The sequence below is a fragment of the Scomber scombrus genome, chromosome 6 (genome assembly GCF_963691925.1).
Source record: "Scomber scombrus chromosome 6, fScoSco1.1, whole genome shotgun sequence".
NCBI lineage: Eukaryota > Metazoa > Chordata > Actinopteri > Scombriformes > Scombridae > Scomber > Scomber scombrus.
Window position 1 is genome coordinate 7,820,656 of NC_084975.1, and position 23,729 is coordinate 7,844,384.

The window sequence follows — 23,729 nt, forward strand, 5'->3', positions numbered from 1 at the left end:
TTCCCTATTTAAAATGTAATAAGTAATGTAACTATTGCAATTACTTCATAAAATTAATTTAACTTATTACCATTGATTACCTTTCTAATTTTCTAATGAATGTTTTCAACTGTAGGGTAAGTGTACCTATTAAGCCCTCCAAATGTAAGTTCAGGTGTTTTTCATGGATACTGAGGGAGCCCATTTCTTACAAAGTCAAATGTATTGACTAGTTCATGTAGATTTTGGGGCTTCGAAGCGCTTGGGGGGGCTCTTTCATACCATCAGCCATTAGACTGTACAACACCACAGCTCCCAGTACCTCCCACCCACACTAATGTTTTGTATATTTATTGTATATAGTACTTTGACATGGTTTTGAGATGGTTTCATTGTTCATTTAATTTTATTTAATTTTTACTTGGAAATACTGTCATGTCAATTTTGAATTCCCCCCTAGGGGGATCAATAAAATTACCCTATATTAATATCAAATAAAGTTCTTTTGTAAAAAAAAAAAAAAAAAAAAAAAAAAGAAGAAAAAAAAGTCAAAAGTCTGGTATGGGCTCAATTGGTACTGTGACACCATTTAAGCCCTGAGTCATGATTTGTTTACAAAGAATTAAAAACAGCAATATTTGTATTCAGTAAAATGTTAAATATTATTTTTAAAATGAGGGAAAAAACTCTCCTGAGCAAAATCTTAAAGGTCTGACTTCAGATGTAACTCCCCTTTATTCCCCTTTACTATAACATATTACAGTTACATTTATTTTATAATTAAATTACGTAATGCCTTTACATGTAGTTACTCCCCAACACTGATTACACACAATATTTTCTGTTTAAATTGAAGGTAAAACTAAAAGCATTGGAGATCTGGTAGATGGGGGTCATGATGGGGAATCACGTGACCGGAGCATCATCCCTCCCCCTCGGTGTCTGTGCGCCTTTAAGAGCTCTACATCCTGCTGCCTTCTGCACTAAATCTCCATCGCTGTTCTGTGAGAGGGGGGGGAGATAGAATAAGAGAGAAAAAAAAGAAAAACACACAGTAAAGCCACGGCAATGTCCGACCGCTCTGCTTTCAACGACGAGAAAGGGGGCTCCTCCAGCGTCGGAGAGCCTGAATATGGTCACGACCCCGCGAGCGGAGGGATCTTCTCCTCCGACTACAAAAGGTACAGACTGAGCCACCTGCCTCGGTGCAGCTGACGCCTTTTATTTGACATATTGTGGGGTTGCACCGGGGCAACTTAAGGAGGGGGAGGTGCACAGTGGATGCAGTTTCCTGTCAATTGAAATGTATATTAAGTGTATTTAAATGTTAAAAACAATCCCTTCTCCAGTGTGAACTTTGTTTGTTATTAGGCCCGGGATGGGAAATCGGTGCCTGCCTTTTTTTTCTCTCGCCGTGATTTGATTACTCAAGCAGGTCGTAGTGTCTAATGACGGCCCGGTGCTGGTGTTAACTGAGATATTAAAGGTGTTTTCAGAGGTCTGTGTTTAAAGCAGAGAGGTTAGTTTGTTGATATTGGCTGCATTTATGTTATATTTGTGTGAGGTGAAATGTGAAAGGCCTGGCAGAGGAGATGCCAGGCCTCAGCTCCAGCTTTTCAGCACCACCCCTGCTGGACAGCGCGCAGAGCAGCAGCAGCAGCTCAGTGAGCAGCTCAGACACACATGGACCCGATTTAAAATACCTGAAATATATCAGTATGTATGGTTTAAATGACCAGTGGTGGAAAGTAACTACTTGGCTGTACATACGTAGAATTGTGTGGTACTTGTACTTTACTTGAGTATTTCCATTTGATGCTACTTTATACTTCCACTCCACTACATTTCAGAGGGAAATATTGTACTTTCTACTCCACTACATTTATTGACAGCTCTTTAGTTACTTTTCCGATGAAGATTTGACACAATGGATAATACAACAGGCTTTTAAAGTACAACACATTGTTAAAGATGAAACCTTTTTGGCTTTTGATGTCTTATAAAAAGCAGTATGTAGTCAGGGTCACATTTCAGATGTCTATGTTTATCTATGAGTATGAGTTGTTATCTGGTGACCCTTGAGAGGGCCTATATTCCCTATATCGGGAACCACTGGACTAAACTAGCTAACGGTATATAAAGTAGTGTAAACTAGCTCCACCTCCAGCAGTTACAACAGTAACATGCTGCTCTAACACTGATGCTTCACTATTAATAATCTAATGAAGTCATATACTGCTTATGTACTTTTAGTGAAGTTGGATTTTTCATCTTGTAATGGAGTATTTTGTACATCGCTGTATTAGGATTTTTAAAGGATCTGAAGACTTCTTCCTACAAATAATAATCAGAATCATAATAATTTCATACTTGAAGCGTATTTCATTGCTTTACACAAGTCTGTCTTAAAACAAAGCTTATGTTACCATGTGCACTTTGAAACAGTAATTAATCGCTGTATTACTGTCCACAACGGTCGTATATAGATCCACAGACCTTGTTCTGTGTAACAAGCTAATAATAATTAAAACAAAGCCAATTGGAGTTAGACTAAATCAAATGGGTATCTTCCAGAGTTTCTTTTAATGTATTAAACATATAGGCTTGAGTATTATTTTAAGTCAGGCTTGAAAAATTGCGACTCTAGCACTTCTATTAAGTTTAAGTTCCTTACAATGGGTCATGATTCAAAGACACTGCATCCTACACTTCCCATAATGCAACCTGACAGAATCTTTTCATTAGACCCTCCCTATCTGGTAAATGCCATGTTTTTTCAAACTCAACACCATCAGTTTGTAACAGGGACTTTCTGTCTGAAATAAAAAATTTAGTCTCTAAGGAAAAGACCAAATATCCCAGATGACACCAGGGGTTATAGTTTTTATTTATGTATTTATTTTTAAACTCCCTCTAGAGTTAAATAGTTTTCATAGACATAGGTTTCATAGAGTATTATTCTTCATTGTGAGTATACTACACATGGTGTGTACACTTTAAAACAGAAAGAAAGAGCACACAAGAGTTAAAAAAAAAAGCCAAACAATAATTGTAAGATCATTTAAATGAGATGTTATTATGCTTCTGATGCAATCCAGATTATTCACTCTAGCTACTAAACCCACTAACTGTTCAAACATGTTCAAACCTAGTAAAATGCAAGTCACCAAATATTGCCATATTTCTAGGTAAAAAATGCATCCATTACCTCAGGGTTTTAAGTTTGGGTAGCTACAGCTCTGCTACAAATGTGGGTTGTGTTAGATCCAGGTCCAGTAAGCAGCATTTGCAACTGTTAAAGACGTCAGTCATCTAATAAGGCAGTAAGCACTTTGATGAGTGAAATTTAAAAGCAAATGGACAGCTAACATACTGGCAAAGAGGTAGCAAATAAATAAAAATCATTGTCTTTTTCATTACTTTAGAATGAGGCCTTTATATATGCAAAAGGAGCAGGTCCTTTTCTGCGGAGGCTGCCATGTTGCACCGTCAAGTCTCTACCGTAGCCCAGAATGGACAAAGACTAGCTCTAGTTAGGGCCTTCCACATTAGTTACGAGTTTCACGGCCACCAACACACTTAGAAGTGAAGAGAAGGGATATTTGTTTAGTTGCAATCTACAACCTCACTCCTAATCTGCCACTAATGCCACTAAATCTAACACACTGGTCCTTTAAAAAACTAAAAAACAAAAACCTGTTAAATTATTTGTAAGCTCAATATGTAGATTCTCAAACAACAAGCTGACACGAACAAACTGCATCCAGATTTCGATTTATTTCCGGACAGAAACACCCCCTCAGTGCAGCGTCCTGTTCGGGAACAATTTGTTCTTTCAGGAGCATCTTTGCTTTTACACACAGGATGATTGTTCTACCGGGGCAGGACAGAGGCAGAGACAAAGTCAATATTAATGTTAACTTTGACATAAAGCCAAACAGTTTCTTGATCTGTAGAACATTTTATATTACTCTACTGTTTCACAAATAGCTAGTACTCTTTTCTAAAATGACTTACAGTGAGCGAGCAACACAGACAAAGGTGTGGATCTTTGTCTTCTGGATTCATAAGTGGACTATAAAAAGAGTCAGTAGATGTAAATGGGGCTATGCTGAGGAATGTTCTGGATACAGTGATGTCTGCTTGGCATGTACAGGCAAGCAGAACAAGGCTCATTTAAAAAAGGTAGTAAAGAGTTTATCCATAATTTGCTGTACATCTGGCACAGAACGTTAGAACATAAAAAATACTTGATTTTCGTGGTAATATTTGTAGTTTTTACTGCCATTTGATTCAATTTAGGATAACATATGAGACATAAATTTGGCTGAGTACTTACTGGAGCAGCAAACATTTATAATATATATATAATATAATAGAGGAATAAAAAAAGAAGGTACAAACAGCTACAGAGAGGCTTTTTGTTGTTTTGCATCTTGGGTTACACCTCAAACCTTTGTTCACAGCACACATTTTGACTTGTTATAGTAGGAAAGGCAAAGTTGTTACTAATACTATTAATGATTAATCAGTTTTATTCAAGTGTTGTCAGTTTTATTATTTACATCTGCGCTTTTCCTACTGCGACATGTAGAAATGTCTTCTGTGGAAAAGGCCCACTGAAAAATGTATTTGATACACTGGGGCAGCACAGGGAAGAACCTGCATGCTTAGACAATATATCACAGTGTTTGTAAATGATTGAATATAGTAATAGTAGTAATAATATAATAATAGTAATAATAATAGTTGTACAGTACAGTTTGAAATATTTTGTCATACTGTTTAGCTGTATTTGGTGACACACATGGGCCTGTGTGTCAATCAAAGTGTTAAAGATCCTACACACACTTAATTGCAGGTAGTAGGTTTTGTAGATAATGTATGTGAGGTCGACCAAACTGCATGTACCAATAGAAATAATCAAGGTGTATAAAGATGTTTTTTTTAAAGAGCAGAAAATGTCAATCAAGCACAGTTTGTACACATTCACGCAGTGCTGAGAAAAAGTTTAATCAGACAAAATAAACAAAAACCCCTGTGTGGTTCATATCGGATGGGCGTTTATATTACCTGTGTCAGTCAGAAAGCTTCAGGCTGACTAATACTACTGAATGCATCCATACTGTATGACTCATCAGTGCCCATATGTTCAGTCATGCTGTATGCCGTCAGATGCATCACACTCTTTTTCACCAGCAGAGGGAGCTCAGTCCTCATACATGGCAGAACTTCAGGCTGTGAACTGTGACCTTTGGAGGAGGAGGTTTTTGCCTTGAGGCAAGCATTGGTCATTAAGATCAAATAAGATACGATAAGTAAGATAGACATTATTGTTTCAAAGGACATTTGTTCTGTAAACACACAGTATCAGCTATTAAAAAATACAAATAATGTAGTTTATACATATGGTACATACATAGACTGTTACTCATACACATGCACACTCACAATACAGTGAGTACAGTACATGCACAGCCATCAGTCAACAAATTGCACACTGCTTGTTGTACAACAAACACCCCATCATGGTGTACGTAATATGTGCGGAGAGTGTAAAGCAGCCTCATCAACATAGAGTCATCATAGTGTGTACTTACAGGTGTGCATGTGTACAGTTAATATTAAAAATAGTGTTACAGGGGTTAGCCTGTGGCTGGTTTACCATTTCGGGCTTTGATGGACAGCGGGGACAAAGTAGTTCCTAAAGTGGTTGTGTATCTGCCCGAGGAGGAGAAGCTGGTACTCGGGGTGGGGGACATGGGTGGTCAGAAATAATATTTTGAGCCTGTCTGATGATGGTGTTATAAAGGCTGCCTTGAGTGTGGGATGCTGCCTGCCTGATTCAATTTTCATGGCTTTCTGTGTCAGCTGGGTAATCTGGGCTTTCAGCTGTACACTGAGGTTGCCAAACCAGACTGAGATGTCATACTGCAGGATGCTTTCAGCTGCGACATGGTAGAAGAGGAGCAACAATTTCTGTCTGACACCAAAGATCGTCAGACTACAAAGGAAGCGTAACCGCTGTCGGAGCCCAGTGCAGACAGTTGTTGTCTGAACAGTCCGTGTCAGCTTGTCTTTAATGTGTATGATAAGAACAATAATAATAATAATAATAATAATAATAATACATTTTATTTATAGAGCACTCTTAACAATACTCAAAGACTATTTACAGAATCAAAGACAATTAAAACAATAAAAACATACAGAATAAGTGAAAAGACAATCAATAAAAGCAATGCAGAGAAAAAGAAACAAAATAGAAAAACAAAACAAGTAAAAGAAAACATCAAAGCAATCAAACCTAAATTAAAAGCAGATTTCACAGGTGTCTGTGAGAGTCAACCCGGTCTATGTTCTGGTCATGGATAACCACTGGTGAGGGGTTTGCAATGGATTTGCGGTCGAACACCATCTCCTCTATTTTCTTAATGTTGAGAGTGAGGAAGTGTTTGTCACACCACTTGTATACAACTGTACCTGATGTGTCAAACAGGACAGGGAACAGGATATCTGATAATCCTCAGAAAACTTTATCATGTTATTGTTAGCAGAGCTGCATTTGTATTCATTGGTGTACAGGGTGAACAGGACTGGAGAACTAACACACCCCTGCTGATGGTCAGAGGTTCAGACAGGGTCTTGTTCACCCTGACATGCTGGTGGGGAAATGAGTGGTACCACTTTATAGCAGATAGCACCATTTATCTACTGCAGTGTTTTCAGGAGAGTGTGAAGCTGCAGGGTGTTAGAAACCGAGCTGAAATCTACAATCTAGCAGAGGCCCCAAGATTCTCATGGTGTTTAGTCGCTAAGTGCGCTGTTGGTTGCATCATCAGTGCCTCTCTGGTGTTTGTATTCGATCTGATAGGCTTCTATAGCTGTGGGCCTAAATCCAGCTGTAGTTTGCTCACCCTGAGTTTCTCCATACACTTCATCACAACAGAGGTTAGAGCAGTAGGTCTAAAATCATTATTCGCTTATCGACAGGGGTTTTTAGGAGACAAGTGTGATGATAGTAGTTTTCCATTATGTTGGGACAGTGTGAGAATCTAAGGACATCTGGAAAATGGGGCACCAGACGGGTCTCAATTCATCTGCACATGTTCTTAATAGAAAAGCCGACCTGTGGCTTCGTTGATTTTTATTAAGAAACTTGTTTACAGATTTATTGTCGAACTCTAGCCTGTCGAACCATGTCGAATTCAGCAGAAAAATTGTAATTGTCAAGCCTATAAATACATTCAGTTAATCTGTTTAAAGAGTTACTGGCTGTTTTCCGCCTCGCTAATGCGTTTCCTTGCATATTTTCGCCTCTGGTTCAACTCCTTTTGTATAGTTTTTAGTTGCAGGTGGTCATTAGTCTTAAATGCCTGCTTTTTTCTGTTAATACAATCCTTCACCTCCTTTGTAAGGTTTGTTGTTGGTAGACTTTTATCGTCCGTTTTGGGATCAAAGTGTCAATACAGAATTTGATGAAAAACTATGGTAACTTCTTAGGCATTGTCCAGGTTCAGCTCTCTAGAGAAAGCGTCCTGAGTCTGTGAATAATAAAACAACCTTTCAGTGTTTCTATCCTGTCATCTGTCCACGAATTGCTAGATTTAACCAGGGGTTCGCTATTCTTTAAAGCTGTCTTGTATGTGGGGATCCGTTGAACAGAATCAATTTAAAACTACTCGTTGTTGAATTCGACTTTCATTAATTGATTCAAGTGAGTTAATGTCGGGCATCGTTCTGTTGTGCAGATCTGTGTCTGCAGAAGTCAATGTCTCCTCCTCTTCAGTCGTCTCCTTGGAAACACTGCAGATGTGAAATGTTTCTTCACTTCTCCAATCATGTCAATACCTCTGTTATTACTCTGAACGAAAAAAGAAATACAGCTTGCTCCTTCTTTCAAAGGTAGCTGATGTCCTTCAGCATGAAATTACTATAGAAAGTTTGAGAGGGTGGATGTCACTCGCTGCTGAGGTTTCTCGAGTATAAAAATCTCAATATCTGCCATGTATTGGTTTGTCATGTGGCACTCCAACATATTTTATTCTCAAGCCACAAAAGACAGTGTCAGATCAGTGTCATGTGGGATTTTACATGACATGGTGACCTTTCTCAGCTGTCTTTGAGGGACCTTTGGCTTATGTGACTGTTGAATTTCTGTCAATCATATCATACTAAGCCATGATAAAGAAATCTACTATGGTGTTTCTTGGTCCTGTCCAAGAGGTTGATAAAAGACCAAAGGAATAGTTTGACATTTTGAAAAATTATGCTTATATAAGAAGCTTACATTAGCTTAGCACAAAGATTGGAAAAAGGAGGAACCTGCTAACCTTTCTCTGTCCAGAGGTAACAAAATCTATGTGCCACTAATGACTAATTAGTTATTTCTGGTTTGCTTAATCTGTACAATCAGGATAGCCTCTTCCCTGTCTCCAATCTTTATACAAAACCAAGTGGTTGTAGCCTTATGGGATATGAGAGTGGTTTCATCTAATTCTCAGTAAGAAAGTGAAAAAGTGCATTTCCTAAAATGTCAAACTGTGAGGCAGCCAACGTAGGCTCCACAAAGTCACTGCACCCAGCTAAGAAATAGGTTGGCATGTAACCCCCCGTGAAACAGAGCTTAATGGTTTTACACACTGCAGATTTTGTTATTTTGTGACTGGAACCAGACTGACAATTTTCGTGTTTCCGGTCTTAATGCTAAGCTAAGCCAACCGCTGACTCACAGTAGCCTTTTATTTGCCATACAGACATGAGAGTGGCATCTAAGCTCTTGAAGAAAGTTTCCTAAAAATGTCAAACTATTCCTTAAAGTAATTATCAGTGCTCTGTACCCTCACATGAACCCCGCTGAGTATTCTTAGAAAATGTACATGACTATATAAGTTAATTAATATTTGCCTTACAAACACACTTGAAGTGTCTCGGGGTATTCATTCATTTTATGTTATTAGCAGTCTCTGTGGAAATAAAACCTCTAACCCTGGCAATGATCATGGTTTGCTCTGACCTTTCCTCTAGACAGGGCCAAAGTGATTTAATTTTTTTTCTTTTGGTAATATGAAAAGTGCACTTCCACGCGGATGTAAAAAAAACCCTCCACCATGGATAACACCATAAAGATAAAATACTCATTTCCATTTTGCTCCCAGTTGGGAGTAGAATTATCCAGCTTTAGGACATACTAGAGTTGATTAATTTATGAAAGCTTTCATGTATTCCTTTTGAGATGCCCCGTTATCATAAGTCTCCTTCATTTAGAGAATATGATACTCCTGCACTGCGCACAAAATCAGACAATAAAAAAGTTATGACCGAAAAACAAGAAGAAGAAATTGAAAAGAAAGAAAGAAATCCAAAAAAATGCTTTTAAAAGAACAGTGTGTGAGATTAAGTGACATCTAGTGGTGATAATGCAGATTGCAACCATCTGAATACACCTCCCATCCTCTTCTTAACACAAAAATGTGGCTATTAAGATTAAAAAGGCTCATTATAATTCAATGAAAACACAATGAGTCCCCTTTTTTCAGCTGATTATACACAAATAAAGCATACTTTGAATATTATATTCAATTTCTGCAAAATAGATCCCCTTAAATCGTACACATTGGTCCTTTAAATGTTAATTGGCAGCAGCAGCTTCTGTAGTAGTGATAAGACAATTACAGAGCTGAATCTTCTTCTATGTTTCACATCAAGTGAAGTATTAGTTTTAACAACAAAAATCATGATATACCATATTGTCACTGTCAATGTAATAATGTAATTCACTGTAAATGCTGCAGCTTCAGGGTGTTTTTACGTGATGACATTACAGGTTAAAAATCTTATTAGTCTTTAACAAATGTCAATAAATCCTGTCTGAGCTGTTATAGATCACAGGGTAGAGCATATGTGAATTGTGCTTTAAGGCAGTTATTTTTGTTCGAGCCAAAAAGAAATGAGTGGGAAAGAGAGAGAGGGAGAGAGAGATGTCCTCATCACGACGCTGCCAAAAAAGCTGAGTCATGTAAGACTGGGAAAAAAAGGCACCACACAGTATATTAAAAAATTAATAGGATAGAACATTTTTTTAAACATAATGAGCAACAAGAATGAGGAATATTTAAAAACTTTGCCGGGAAATCAAGGAAAGGTTTGTTGGCAGTGAGTCTGAGTGAAGGCAGATAAAGAAAGCTGTGATAGAGAGAGAGTTAGAATGAATGAGGGAAGCAAGATTTTTATCTGTTAATGTGAAGAGGAGGAGGAGCAAAAAATGACAAGCTCGTGGGGGCAGTGATAACGTGGCAAAAGGTGGGAGAGGCTGTGTCATTGTTACAGAGCTCGGATACGTATGCATACATTGACTGCGAGGCAGAGAGAGGCTGATGCTGCAACAGGAACCACATGAGCAGCGGGAGGAGTCGCGAGAGGAGACGCTTGATGGCAAATAAAACTCCACGCCCCTCTTTGCCGAGCATCCATTTACTGAGCAGCTGATGTCCGCTTCACTGGATGCTTACAGACTCAGCAGTAACAGGGGGGAGAAAAAAAAACCCTCCAGTGCTCAGGGGCTCCGGTGGATTTGGATTTCAGCACTCAGCCAGCAAAGTATATCAACCTTGCCAACGTGGAAGTCTATCAGCAGGCACTGGAGCATTTCTGGAGAGGTTTGTTGCGTCATTCTTGCAAAAAATGTCCACATTGGATATACTTAACCTCAGAGGAGAGGAGTATTTATAACACAGAATCTAACTGAAGCTGCTCTTTGCTGTGAGTCTGAGGAGGATCTTGAGGATTTCATAGACTCATCCAAGTCATTAATACTGAGGAGTGGCCTGAGAGAAAACTGCAGGCTTTCCTTTCTCGTTTCACTTTATCTGGCAGGGATTCTACAGGTTGCTCTTGATCTCTTTGGTTCACACAAAGTTTCAAAGGATGAGCACCATGCAAAAGCTGCTGCAGCTGCCGGTGAACGCGGTGAACATCGTGAAGACCGTGCAGAGTCAGGTCCAGGGCCAGGAGGAGGACAAGAGCCCCGTGCTGACCCCTGACAGTGGGCAGCAGGCCTGGTACAGCGCTCTGCAGCCTGATGAGCTGCGCCACCTGCGATCTGGAGGTACAGGAGGCGGAGGAGGAGGCGGCGGTGGTGGCGGAGACCACGAGGAACGAGCACCACTGGAGGAAGGTGGTGGTGGGAGTTTACAAAGTCAACCTTTGCGGTAGGATGTCGTGAGAGTCCCAAACCTTCTGCAACCCATGTATGCTAAAGTTATGTTTAGTTTTTAAGGCATTTAGCTGTTTCATTAGTTGCTTACAATAAGTGCAGTTTGATTAACTAAATTCAAAGAAAGGTATATAGAATAAGTCAGTCCATCAGTGGAGCCGCTACAACCGCAACAGGTCGCAAGATATGCCTGAGGACTCGTTTAATAATTAAAACAACATAGAGGATTAGAAAAAAATACCTATTTCTGCAACCCTGATCCTCTCCAACTTCTTCCTTCTTTGATTTTTATTGTAAAATTCTGATAGGCTTTTTAAAACCTAGTCAACTGACTTATTTTGTCCGACCAACAGTTAAAAACTCAAATATATTCAGTTTAAAAATGACATAAAATAGAAAAGAAAAGCAAATCCTCACACTGGAGAAACTGGAAGCAGAGAATTTTGGGCAGTGTTACTTTAAAATAACATAAAAGATTAATTGATTATCAGAATAGTGGCTAAATTATTTTCCGTTTAACTAATTAATCGACTAATCATTTCAGCTCTATTAGACTTGGCAAATAAGCTAGAGGAGTCAGGAAATGTTCCAGTTTACCGATTAAAGCAAATATTGTCTCTGCAGCTTTGTCATCATATACTGTGTAAAAATCCATAATGTTTTACTCATGTGTATCAGTTATTCAAACCGAACGTCAGTGGTGCTCTTCAGAAACAGGTGCCTGAGAGAGATATAAATGCAGTTTTTTTATTTTATTAGGTCATACCTGCAGAATAGAGCTCTGCTTAAGTACAGCTCTGGTTTCCTTTTAGCAGCCATATTTTACTGCTGTCTCCAAGAAAGAAAAAAAACAAGAAACTTTCAAAGTCTCTGCCAAAAGGCTCAGCTTATGTAAAACAGCCTCGGCAGCTGCTTAGAAATTCAAGTTGCAACTCTTCAATCTTTCACTCGCCTCTGATTCATGCAAATACATTTTCATGTCCGTTCCTTTTCGTGTTATTGCGGCCATGCAGCGTTCTGTACTAGGTGAACAAAGTGACATTGCGTCTGATGTTGTATTATTGAACTCTGGCCTACTTCCATGGAGACTTTCCAGCTGGAGAGTCCTGCTGATCTCTTGGCTTTGGTGCCAGGTAACCTGACCGCCGGTGTACTCTGTTGAACCACTGCGGGTTAAATAATTCAGAGCTGTTTGTAAATTCAGCTGTCGATCAGTAGGACGGGACAAAATCCAGAGAAATTAGAGAGCTAGTGTTGGTTTAGAGTTACTGTGGGCCCTTTGGGGCATGTGCAGGGAAGTATAAACCCAGTCAGAGGCTCAGTTTTCCTCCAGGTGCTGTAGATGAAGCTTTATTTCTCAGATAATTCACTGATGTGACATTTCCAGGTTGTAGAAATGCATCATGGTCGAGCAGGTGGACTGTGAAGTACGAGGGGCTGTCACCTTTTTCTTCGAGTGTTTTGTCTTTTGGTACATTCATAAATTTTGGATCTAACCTTTTCATTCACTGAACCATACAGTCGTTCTGTTGAGTCACTTTATCACAAGCTTTGACCGATAGACTATGTGAGACTTGAAGTGCAGACAAAGAATCACAATCCTTCCTCTGTTTTCTTTCCATGTAAAAGCCATTGGTCTATATATGAGTACTGCAGCTACTATCCTGCATACTAATAAAGCATGTTTAACTTGTCCGTGGTTGCAAATTTCTGATGATTCCTGTTTGACAGGTTGAGTGTTTGGTCACAGCAGAAGTAATCAGTGTTTTAAGGGTCCAGTATTAATTAGATGTGTTTGTCGCCAAACACACTGTGTGAGTCACTTTACTCATTAGTGAGGCTGAACAACTACAAGCCTTAAAACAAATGTTGTTTTTTGGTTGGTAAGTTCCTCTGCTCTACCGTTACATTTTAGCAGGTGAAAACATTGAAAGTACCTGATGAATTTAGAAATGTACTCATCATGTTGGGCTGTAAAACACTGTTGTGATTTCCTGATTTATGGTTTCTTTTTTTTTTTAAATCCAGAGAAACAGTGTCAACACTTTGCATTCAGCTGGAAGAGTGAGAGTTTCAGCCTCTAACTAACAAGGTCAGCTCATGTATCACCAACGTGGCTCAATGAAGTTTCCACTAATGGAAATTCAGCTCTTTTACGTAAGATTTTTCCCATTATGATTTTTTGAATATCAGCGCAAAATTGTGAGTCTTGTAAGAAACTCACTCACCAAAATTGATTGGTGCTGTGGCTCTATGGCAGTGTTGGCTTGTTGCTCTGTCGGTCCTCTGCTTCGGTCTAGACCAGTGGTAGGCAAGTAGCAGCCCGTCTGTCGAATCTGGTCCTCCAACAAAAATATTTGGCTCCCTAACAAAAGCTTTCATTTTCCCTTTTACATGCCTATAACCGATTACAATGTAAACACAAAAGTCATGTAAGTCTAAAAAAATATGACATTGTAGCATCTTATAAACTTATAATATGAATAACACAGGTATACAGATTTGTGCAATTTGCTGCTGTATCAGTTACATTTCTAGTCTCATGTATGTTCGTGTTATGTTAATAGTCATTTGGCAACAAATGACTATTAACATAAGCCGCTTTGACTCAGTTTGCTCTCATTTACTAATGGGAATTATAACATCTGCCCTCAGTTTCAACCCTAAACTGCTTTATAAGTCTATGTAATTGAGCATGAATTAAAGGAAATAAAACATACTGGGGTGTTTTGTTGTTATGCCTGTACAATGAAGATCCCCCAGTAAACAACAGTGGAAAAAAATGACCCATGATAGAACATAATCGCTGATCTAGACTGAAGCATCTTAGCAAATAGCTTTCAGATGGATGGCCCCAGAGGATTCATTGAACTTCTAATTATCCCCCTTTATTTACCTATAGTTCCACCATCAGGTTTACATTTGTGGTTTTGATTGTAGACCCTTTTCATTCTCGTCATTTTTACTTGTCACAGCAGGTGAATCACAGGATGAAATAATGACATTAATGGTTGATGGCTGAATTTTATTGAAGTGAGCCAGTTCCTGGGCTCTGGTATTGAGCATGTTTAGTCACTGACAAGGCTTCCTGGGACAATTAAAGGTGGGGTGCTTAGAATTTAGTAGCATCAAGCAAAACAGACATGTCAGGAATGAAATATAATATAATATAGAATATGTCTTTATTGTCATTGTACAAGTACAACGAAATTGAATTGCAGTACCTAAAAGTGCAAGAAAACCAATAATAAATAAATAATTGCTTCTAAAGTATGTTTTAATTAGTGAATAATCCCATGAAAACAAGAACCTTTGTGTTTTCATGACCTTACAACCCCCCCTTTACATAGGGAGCGGGTCCTCTTCCACAAATTCTGCCATGTTGCGCCGCCATATTTCAACAGTAGCCCAAAACAGACAAATCAAACACTTTATCTGAAGAGGAACTTTAACATTTTTTGTTGAGGGGTGTTCAGCTGTTTACAATCTGCAACCTCACCACTAGATGTCACTAAATCTGCAAAACTGATCTTTTAATGGAATGAAGCCAAGTTAATGTTATTATTTACACCTGTGCTTTACCTTTTATATTCCCCTTCAGGATGAATTAGCAGTTTATTTGTTGTTTGAGGAAAGTAGACGCTAAACTAATGACGTTCCCAACAACCAGCTGTACTTTACTTGGTGGGTAACATATATTATACCTTCTAAACAACAGTATGTTAGCATGTTGACGGTAGCATTTAGCTGAGTGTCACAGAGCTTCGAGTATGGCTGACTAAGACTCATAACTCCCGTGTCTATACGTGATGTCACATTTATCCCGTAGTTTACAGGAAATAAGAAAAATTGCACAACCAAATAAAAAATCTAGCACAGAAATGTAACATACTGTATATCATCATCAGCTTCTTTTTGTTTTTTTTCATATTTTTGTCTCTATGTTTTGCACTTCAAAATAAATCACAGTTCAGGTTTATACGCTGGCATCAAAGGGAAGAGAGGAGGTTTCAGGCTGTAATAAAGAGACTTGCTGATAGAAATGTCCTGTTTCTGGAGTCATGGCCAGAGGCCGCGACCTATCATCACGATTCACAGGAAGAAATGAAGCAGTCGGACCTTCATTTTCTGCTAAAAATCAGCATTAGGGTTTAGTGACTCATCCTTTTGTCTGGGCTTTTGGTGCTGAAGGCAATGTATTTGTATTGTTTATTTTTTTATTTGTTATGGGACACAGCCACATATTTATAACCAAGAAACCAGCTTCGATTCACCTCGCAATTCCAAAAATAATCCTCTACAAACAGTGTTTCATAGATACTGTCAAGTTTTAATTTGAAGCGCTTTCATGAATTGAGGCTTTGAAATATATCGCAGACTGAACTATATTATTCATGCATGCAATTATTAACACTTTGGTGCTTGATGGAGGCGAAAGCAGAGACCTTGCTCTCATGCACACATTAAACTCCAGGCAGAGTCGTGATAAATCAACTCAGTTCTGCGGCGGCCACTTCCTCACAGACTGCAGGCCTCCATTCAGCGCTGTCATACGACCAAAACAGATGAAATATATATAGTTTACCCCAACAGCCTCCCACACACTCACACACAGTGGAAAGATGTAAAACTTTAAACCACATAATACACTTTTGCAAGTAATTTGTAGTGTTTGTTTCAGGCTGTTTGGAGTCAGTGTGAGGTTTGCTGCACTGGGAGGCAGGTTGTAAATCAGTAACCTAACCTGGTGTTTGTTCAAGCTTTCTGACGCTAATACTACACAGAAAGTGCAGGTTTACATTTGAGTAAACTAAAAAGCAATCAGAGAGCACAAACATACTTCCATTAAGGCTGCACAATGCTCAAATTATATTTTGATTCTGTATTCAAGCTTCCTGGTAGCTTAACATCCTAACAACACAACATCATAGGTTCAACTCAAGATCTTTTTTGCTTTTTATGCTCCTCATTTCCTATCTGCCTCATCACATCTCTAGTAATCTAACCAATCAATAATAATAAAAAATGTTTAAAACGTAATAGATTTAAAATATACGTAGTTGCAGCCAATCGTGCAGATTAGCTGATGTCTGTGGTAACAAGTGGAGAAACTCTGATGTTGAATTTAATTAAATTGTGCTTTAAAAAAGTAAGCAAGTTACATTTATGACCACTGAATTATTTCCATCCTCCATGGAAGATGAAAAAAACAAATTAAATTATTTTTTTTGGCTCAGCCACATATTTTATGTGCCAAAATGTGGTTAAGATTGAATGAACTTTGAAGGATGAATATGATGAGATATTTTTGCAAAAACATCAGATTATTATATGATGTTTCACCAATTTTCACTGAAATCTGTGAAGCATTTTTTTTAGATATCTGCTTATATACCAGAACTATGTATAAGAGCACAAACCTGAGATCATGCAGTGTCTCAAGTGTGTGAACAGCGTGGCCTCCATCTTGTAACAGCTGTTATGTAGCAGTGTGAGTGACATGGATCAGAGCCACAGTCCTCCGCTCACTACAGACTGGTCCCAGGAGTAGATCACTGTGTTTCCTCTGCTCGTCTCCACAGGCCTCCAGACGCATGTGGAAACAGTCAGACGCAACAAAGGCACTGCAGGGAGGCAGGAAATCGCTTCATTTCATATTATTGCATCCTTAGTTGCTTTGGAAACGAGATGGGGGACATGTGCAGCTCTGCAGTTATTTAATCGCCCCACCCACCATCAAACCAACCCCACCCTTCATTCCCACGCCTACAAAATGAGGCTTGAATGTTTTTTTCCCGACTTTATAACAGTAAATTCACGTGTTCATGAACGGGTTAGAAGTGGAGTCATTATTATCTTCTGTCACTTGTCGATAGAAAGCAGCAAAACGGATATTTAGGCTATTTGAAAATGTCATTTATCAGTATTTCAGCATTCAATTACACTGGTGGCCTTATCTTTGGCAGCTGTAGCAGTCATCCTGTCTGCAGTGACCTGCCGCCTTTGTCTAACCGCTGCTCTTCGCAGGTTCCTCCTGGCAGGTTTGGTCGAATCTGTCACTATTGTTTATGTGTGTTTGTATTGCGGCAGGGTGGAGATGTCAGCTTAGATCCACTCAGACAAGGATCCTGCTTCTCATGTATGAGCTGGCCAGTCCGTTCCCATCGTCACTGACAGGGGATGATGGATGAACATGGCAGCAGAGCTTCATATTAACTGGGTTACAGTAGCTTGATTGAAACTATAAAAGACAGCTGGTACACCCCTAAAATGGGTAAACAATAAAACGTGAAGTGTTTGGCGATATTATTGATGTTTTCGATACAAGTGGTGATAGACAGAGAACCAGAGTTTAGGTACAGATGGCGATACCTTACTTAGAGGGTCTACGCGTTTTTCCACAAAACCAAAAAAAATAAGCAAACTGTATTCTGGTACTCAACAGTTTTCAGTACTTGGTGCTACAAACACATTTCAGTTGGTAACAAAAGTATTGATACCAAACAATAATGTTCATCAAATTAGTAGACATTACGGTATGTGTGCATGTATTATTCAGTGAAATAATGGCAGTCAAGGGAGAACATCTGGCAATAATTTTGTATCTTCAACACCACATACAACAAGTAGTACTGTGTAGTAAATGACATTATGACAATTAGTCCTCAGCTCTGATAGTGAATCCAACAATGTATCTATGAATTGTTTAGTCTATAAAATGTCCAAAGATAGTGAAAAATGCTCATCACAGTTATATAAAACTCAGTGTGATGTCTTCAAACTGTTTGTCTTACACAACAATATTGTAAAGTTACATTTGGTCTTGTTGATTAGGGGGTTATAAAAAAATTTGTCAGTTTATTTTCCAATTGGATATCTGCATATTACAGACATGAACTCGTACTAATAGACCCACAAGTTACAGTTTCACTGGTGACATCTCGATCAAAACATTTCTCATTGAGAAATGTTGCTTCCGTAAATGGCTGCTTAAGTATCAGCAGCTTCTCAGTGATGTTTTAGGGATTATGTCACTTTCCAATTAGCCCACTTTTATGAGCTGCAGTTTCCATATTCTGCAAACTGCATTCCCACATCAAAGAGAATAATTTCTGGGTCACATTTGCAGACTTTGATCAATCTGTAAAACAGGTCTGTACTGTATTTCTTGTTTGAGGCCACCGCAATCAGTGTCATTTGAAGTTACTTGTGCTGCTAAAAAGTAGACACAAAAACCTACTAAGCTATGATCTAATTTTCAGTGTTTTCTTCCCTCAGACATGACGACTTAAAGGAGATGTTGGACAGCAACAAAGACTCCCTGAAGCTGGAGGCAATGAAGCGGATCGTTGCTGTGAGTGTTAACAGTGTTTACTCTGGGATTTCACTCATCAGCGGGTACGGCTGCACGTTGAGTTGAGGACAAAGACGCTGAAAGTTTGGAGCTAAAAGTTTAAATGCAAAACACAACACGTATCATTTTTTAATTAATTCTGACAGCAGGGAAAACCCTGTGCTTTCTCCTGCTGCAGCCTCGATGTCATAAATTCAATGTTTAGAGGTTTTCTGGTATAATGATGCTCTAATGGAGGATACAAATCTTAATCCAATTAACACTGTACTGGAGTTAATATCCTGAAATTATAGAGACTTATTATCCTACAGCTATAAGAGAAGGACAGTTTTAGAAGATATAGCTACTGTCAGCGGTTAAATATTCATAATCTGTGTCAGATTCATGCTTCTGAAGCTCCGCACTCGACTCTTCATTTATCATCCCTGCAGGACAGATCAGATGAAAGTGAAAAGAAAAAGCATGAAAACATAAAAAGAGGCCGAAATGAAATATAAAGAAAGTTGCACCTTCTTACAAATGATGTAAAGTCTTCTAATATCTCATCTTGTGAAATCCTCATTGCTGATTTCATGCTTTCTTTTGTCGGTTTTTCGACACAGATGATTGCCCGAGGTAAAAATGCATCAGATCTCTTCCCGGCTGTGGTGAAAAATGTGGCCTGTAAGAATATTGAGGTTCGTAATAAACCTGGTTTCATGTTGCTTCATGTATTATTTGCTATTTTTCTTCTGCCAGCATACTTTTATATGGTGAAAATGTCACTTTTTTTTCTTTTTTTATTCCTTTGCTTGTTAATTATGCAGTAACTTATCAGGTTTTTTGGAGCCCCCATGAGATTTAGTTTTATCTCACCTGAGCAAAATTGCAATTTTCCTCTCCTGTTTTTGTGGTTTAATCATTGGGCTGTATCTCTTCAATTCAGATTTAGCTCAGTGGAAATAATTGAGATAGTCTACATAATTTGGATTAAATTTGTTTTTGTCTGTTTTCCTCTCACTGCTCCTCCCTTCAGGTGAAGAAGCTCGTCTATGTGTACTTGGTGCGTTATGCCGAGGAGCAGCAAGATCTCGCTCTGCTCTCCATTTCCACATTTCAGCGAGGCTTGAAGGTAAAGCAGAGGCAGCTACTGTCATCAATAGTTTTCAAATCACCCTCACAAATCCTTTTTCATTTTGACATCAGAGAGAAGCGCATTTGTCAAAAACTATAGGATGAAAGCAAAGATTGTGTCTCTTTATTCATATTTTACACAAAGAATTAACCATTTAAATATAAATTGACCAGCAGCAGGAATATACCTTATAACATTTCTGCACTTTGCTTTTACAGGATCCAAACCAGCTGATCCGAGCCAGCGCCCTGCGAGTCCTCTCCAGCATCCGTGTCACCATCATCGTCCCCATAATGATGTTGGCCATCAAAGAAGCTGCTTCAGATATGTCGCCGTACGTCAGGAAGACAGCCGCTCACGCGATCCCCAAACTCTACAGGTAACAATTACGACTCATGACTCCACTGCTGTAGCTTTAAGCACATCTTGGTGAAGATCACTTAACTTTATAGATAAAGAATACTGTAGAGGCATTTGTAACAATGATTAAAGGAAGTGTAAATTGTACATTTCTGAGTTAGAAATCTGTTTTTGAGAATTTATTATTCACTTTGCTGCCTCCTTTAGAGAGAGATAGTCTACTAAGAACCACTTTGACTTACTGCCATTGTGAAATTAAAGTCCTTTCGTGGTGGTAAAAGGTACATCCTTCAAAAAAATCCATTACTGCTCTGTCAGTACACTGCATTTGTTTTATGTTCTTGAGTATAGTTTTTAAGTTCAACCAGTTGCTGATGCTCTAACATTTCTTCTTCTCTCATCCATCTGTGTGATTTATCCTCGTCTGCCCTCAGTTTGGATCCAGAACAGAAGGACCAGCTGATTGAAGTCATAGAGAAACTCCTTGCTGACAAAACCACGGTGGGTTTTTTTTTTGCTTTTACTCTCTACACTTCGATTCAGTTTAAATACCGTGACACAGTTTTATCTGTTCAACCATAAAAGCCTAAAGGACCTTATACAACATCTGAAATCCTCCTCCTGCAGCCTTGATATTCTGCCAACTAACTTTGTTTCGAATTACACGGCCTCAGATCTTCTGCAAACTGTCAACATCTCTCCTCTCAGGTGTCTTCCTGCAGGCCTTGAAAAACAAAGAACATTCTTGATATGTCTCTAATGAACAATTATAGGCCCAGATCAAATATCCCATTTTTAAGTAGAACCATTGTAAAAGCTCCTTTTCAACAGCTGCAACAACTTCTTGGCACTAAACAACTGTTTTGAGGTTAGGATTTCAACCTAGACATTTTAAATGACATTCACTTAAACACAGACAGTGGCAGAATTTCAGTCTCACTATTACTGATCTCCGTGCTTCATTCGACACAGTTAACCACAAGATATGACTGGAAACTGGGTGGTACTTTCTGGCACGTCATTGAACTGGTTTGAATCCTACTTAAAGGACAGGGGCCATTTTGTGTCTGAGTGGACAAAAATGACCTGTGGAGTTCCCCAAGGCTCCATTCTGGGCCTTTTCTGTTCAACATGTACAAATTTACATAACTACATCACTAGGAGACTAGGGTCCAATACAAGCACTGAGTAAATGCATTGAACAAAGAAGTGATTTGATGTGCCAGGATTTTCTTCAATTAAACAAAGACAAAACTGAAGTAATTGTCTTTGGAGCCAAGAAAGCTGGTACACCGATTAAAACAATCAAAAGCACTCAGCTTCAGTCAGTAATGATTAAAAACCACGAACCAAGCCAGAAATCTTGGTGTAGTCATGGACTCAGACTTGAATTTTAACAACCACATTAAGTAACTTACAAAGTCTGCCTTCTATAACCTGAAGAATATGACAAGGATTAAAGGACTTATGTCTCAGGAGTGTATTTATCTTCAGTAGACTCGACTACTGTAACAGTGTCTTTACGGATCTCCCTAAAAAATCAATCAGACAGCTGCAGCTGATGCTCAAGTCCTCACTAAGACAAAGAAAGTGGATTATATTACTCCAGTTCTCAGATCTTTACACTGGCTTCCTGTCTGTCAAACAACTGATTTTAAAATACTGCTGTAGGTTTATAAAGCATTTAATGATTTAAGGCCAAAATACATTTGTGATCTGCTGCTATGTTACAAACCATCCAGATCTTTCTCATTACATCAAATAATTATTCACTTCTTACACCGCACTGCAATTTCTATTCTTGTATTTTATGCACGTCTTTTTCTATTTCAGCGTGTTTTTGTTTTCTGTTCTCTGAGCTCTTTAATGACTGTTTAGATTGTATGTAAGCGTCCATTTATATCCTCTGCACTTTGTCTCAATGCTTTTAATGTTTTATGTGAAGCACTTTGAATTGCCTTGTTGCTGAAATGTACTATATAAATAAACTTGCCGTGCCTTCAAATAGCTGATTCAATATTTTTTTCAGCAGATTTCATTCAAACAAATGTAAATAGTTTGAACGGCACCAGATTGGATTCAGTACCTCAGCTGCTTCAAAGCTTATTTAACCAGTTTCTTTCTTCATATTGAAATTAAGTCATAAATTGTTATAATTTCTAAACGTAATATACCAGAAAGAGCCAGACTGTAGCGTTCAGTCAAATTATATTGTGTAAATGTACAATTGTTGAACTCCAGATGTTATTGTGTAATGTGTAGGCAGTATTTGGTGCATTAGCAATCCTCATTTACTTCAGAACAAAACTCTAACTTCTGTGTTGTGTGTGCTGCAGTTGGTTGCGGGAAGCGTCGTCATGGCTTTTGAGGAGGTGTGTCCGGAGCGAATCGACCTGATCCACAAGAACTACAGGAAGCTGTGTAACCTTCTGATCGACGTGGAGGAGTGGGGGCAGGTCGTCATCATCAACATGCTGACACGCTATGCCAGGACCCAGTTCCTCAACCCAAATATGAATGTGAGTAAGAAGAACCACATTTAAAAGATTTACAGTAAACCTCTGGTCACTGGCTGCCTAATTGATAAATTGTATTAATTTCCTCTATGGTGATAAGACTAAATTGTGTTAGCTATGTTAATTAAGTTAAATTTAGGAACTAGGGCTGCAATTAACAATTATTTCCCATTAATCTACCAATTTTGTTTTGAGTTATTGATTCATTCATATCAATTATGTCCAAAAATAGTGGCAAGCGCACATCAGAGTTTCCCAAAACCCAAGGTGATGTCATTAGGTTGCTTATTTTGTTTGTCAAATGGTCTGAGAAACAAAAATATGTGATTTATAATGAAATAAAAACACAGAAAAGCAACAGATCATCACATTTGGAAAAACTACAACAAGTGAATGTTTGGCATTTTTGTCCAATAATTGCCTTAAATGATTAATTGATTTTAATTTTATTAAAATAGTGTCTTTTTGGTTTCACCACTAGCATCAACTGTGAGCAAACATAGTCAAACACAAAGCCTTAAAAAGTATATTTTCTTCCCCTGTACGCTCTTCCTCCATGTGTATTATTTGTTACGAGTCACTTCAAAGACACATTTGCGAGGAGCAGTAGACGGTTATATACACTGAGTCATAGTTTGATTTGTTGCAAATAAATGTTAGAAATTCATCGTTGTGTTTTGTCATAAACAACTAATTTGAATGTGAATGAAAGTGACATTAAACGTGGACCCAAAAACTGTTAAAATTGCAAAGGTACATTTAGTTTTATTTTGCTGGATTAATTATATCCTTCCCGCTCTTCCATTGTGTCCGTGCAGAGGTACAAATTGAAATCTTTCTGTCATTGTTTTCCTGTCTAACCGTTGCCAACTTTTCTTTCTCCATGTTTATCAGTTTTTTTTCAGACTCACCTGTCAACTTATTTTCTCATGAGCGACTAACAACAAATTGAGCTATCTTTTCAAGACATGTGGAACATTGCTATTGTGATCATTTCTGATGTGGTGACAAATTGCTACAGCCCTTTTGCATTGCCTGTTTGTATAATGGAAAGAGGTCTGATAACACTTCTCAAACAGACTGAAGCAGCTTTATTTTTAAAACAAATATATTCAAGTGAACATTACCATGTGGTGACTTTTAAGGCAGCCAGTAACTACTCTGGATGCAGGACAGATGGCAACACTTCTG

The 23,729-nt window shown here is 38.4% G+C and overlaps 1 protein-coding gene across 2 annotated transcripts in view; it reads left to right on the forward strand.

Moving 5' to 3' along the window:
* Positions 1-1,047: 1,047 nt before the first annotated feature.
* The window catches only part of LOC133981948 (AP-3 complex subunit beta-2), a 46,988-nt gene continuing 24,306 nt past the window's right edge, over positions 1,048-23,729 (forward strand). For both annotated transcript variants that reach the window (XM_062420828.1, XM_062420830.1), the window contains exons 1-7: positions 1,048-1,160; positions 18,473-18,548; positions 19,151-19,225; positions 19,564-19,659; positions 19,881-20,041; positions 20,457-20,523; positions 22,359-22,541. In XM_062420828.1, coding sequence (XP_062276812.1) covers positions 1,048-1,160; positions 18,473-18,548; positions 19,151-19,225; positions 19,564-19,659; positions 19,881-20,041; positions 20,457-20,523; positions 22,359-22,541 — 771 coding nt within the window. The remainder of the gene's footprint in view (positions 1,161-18,472; positions 18,549-19,150; positions 19,226-19,563; positions 19,660-19,880; positions 20,042-20,456; positions 20,524-22,358; positions 22,542-23,729) is intronic.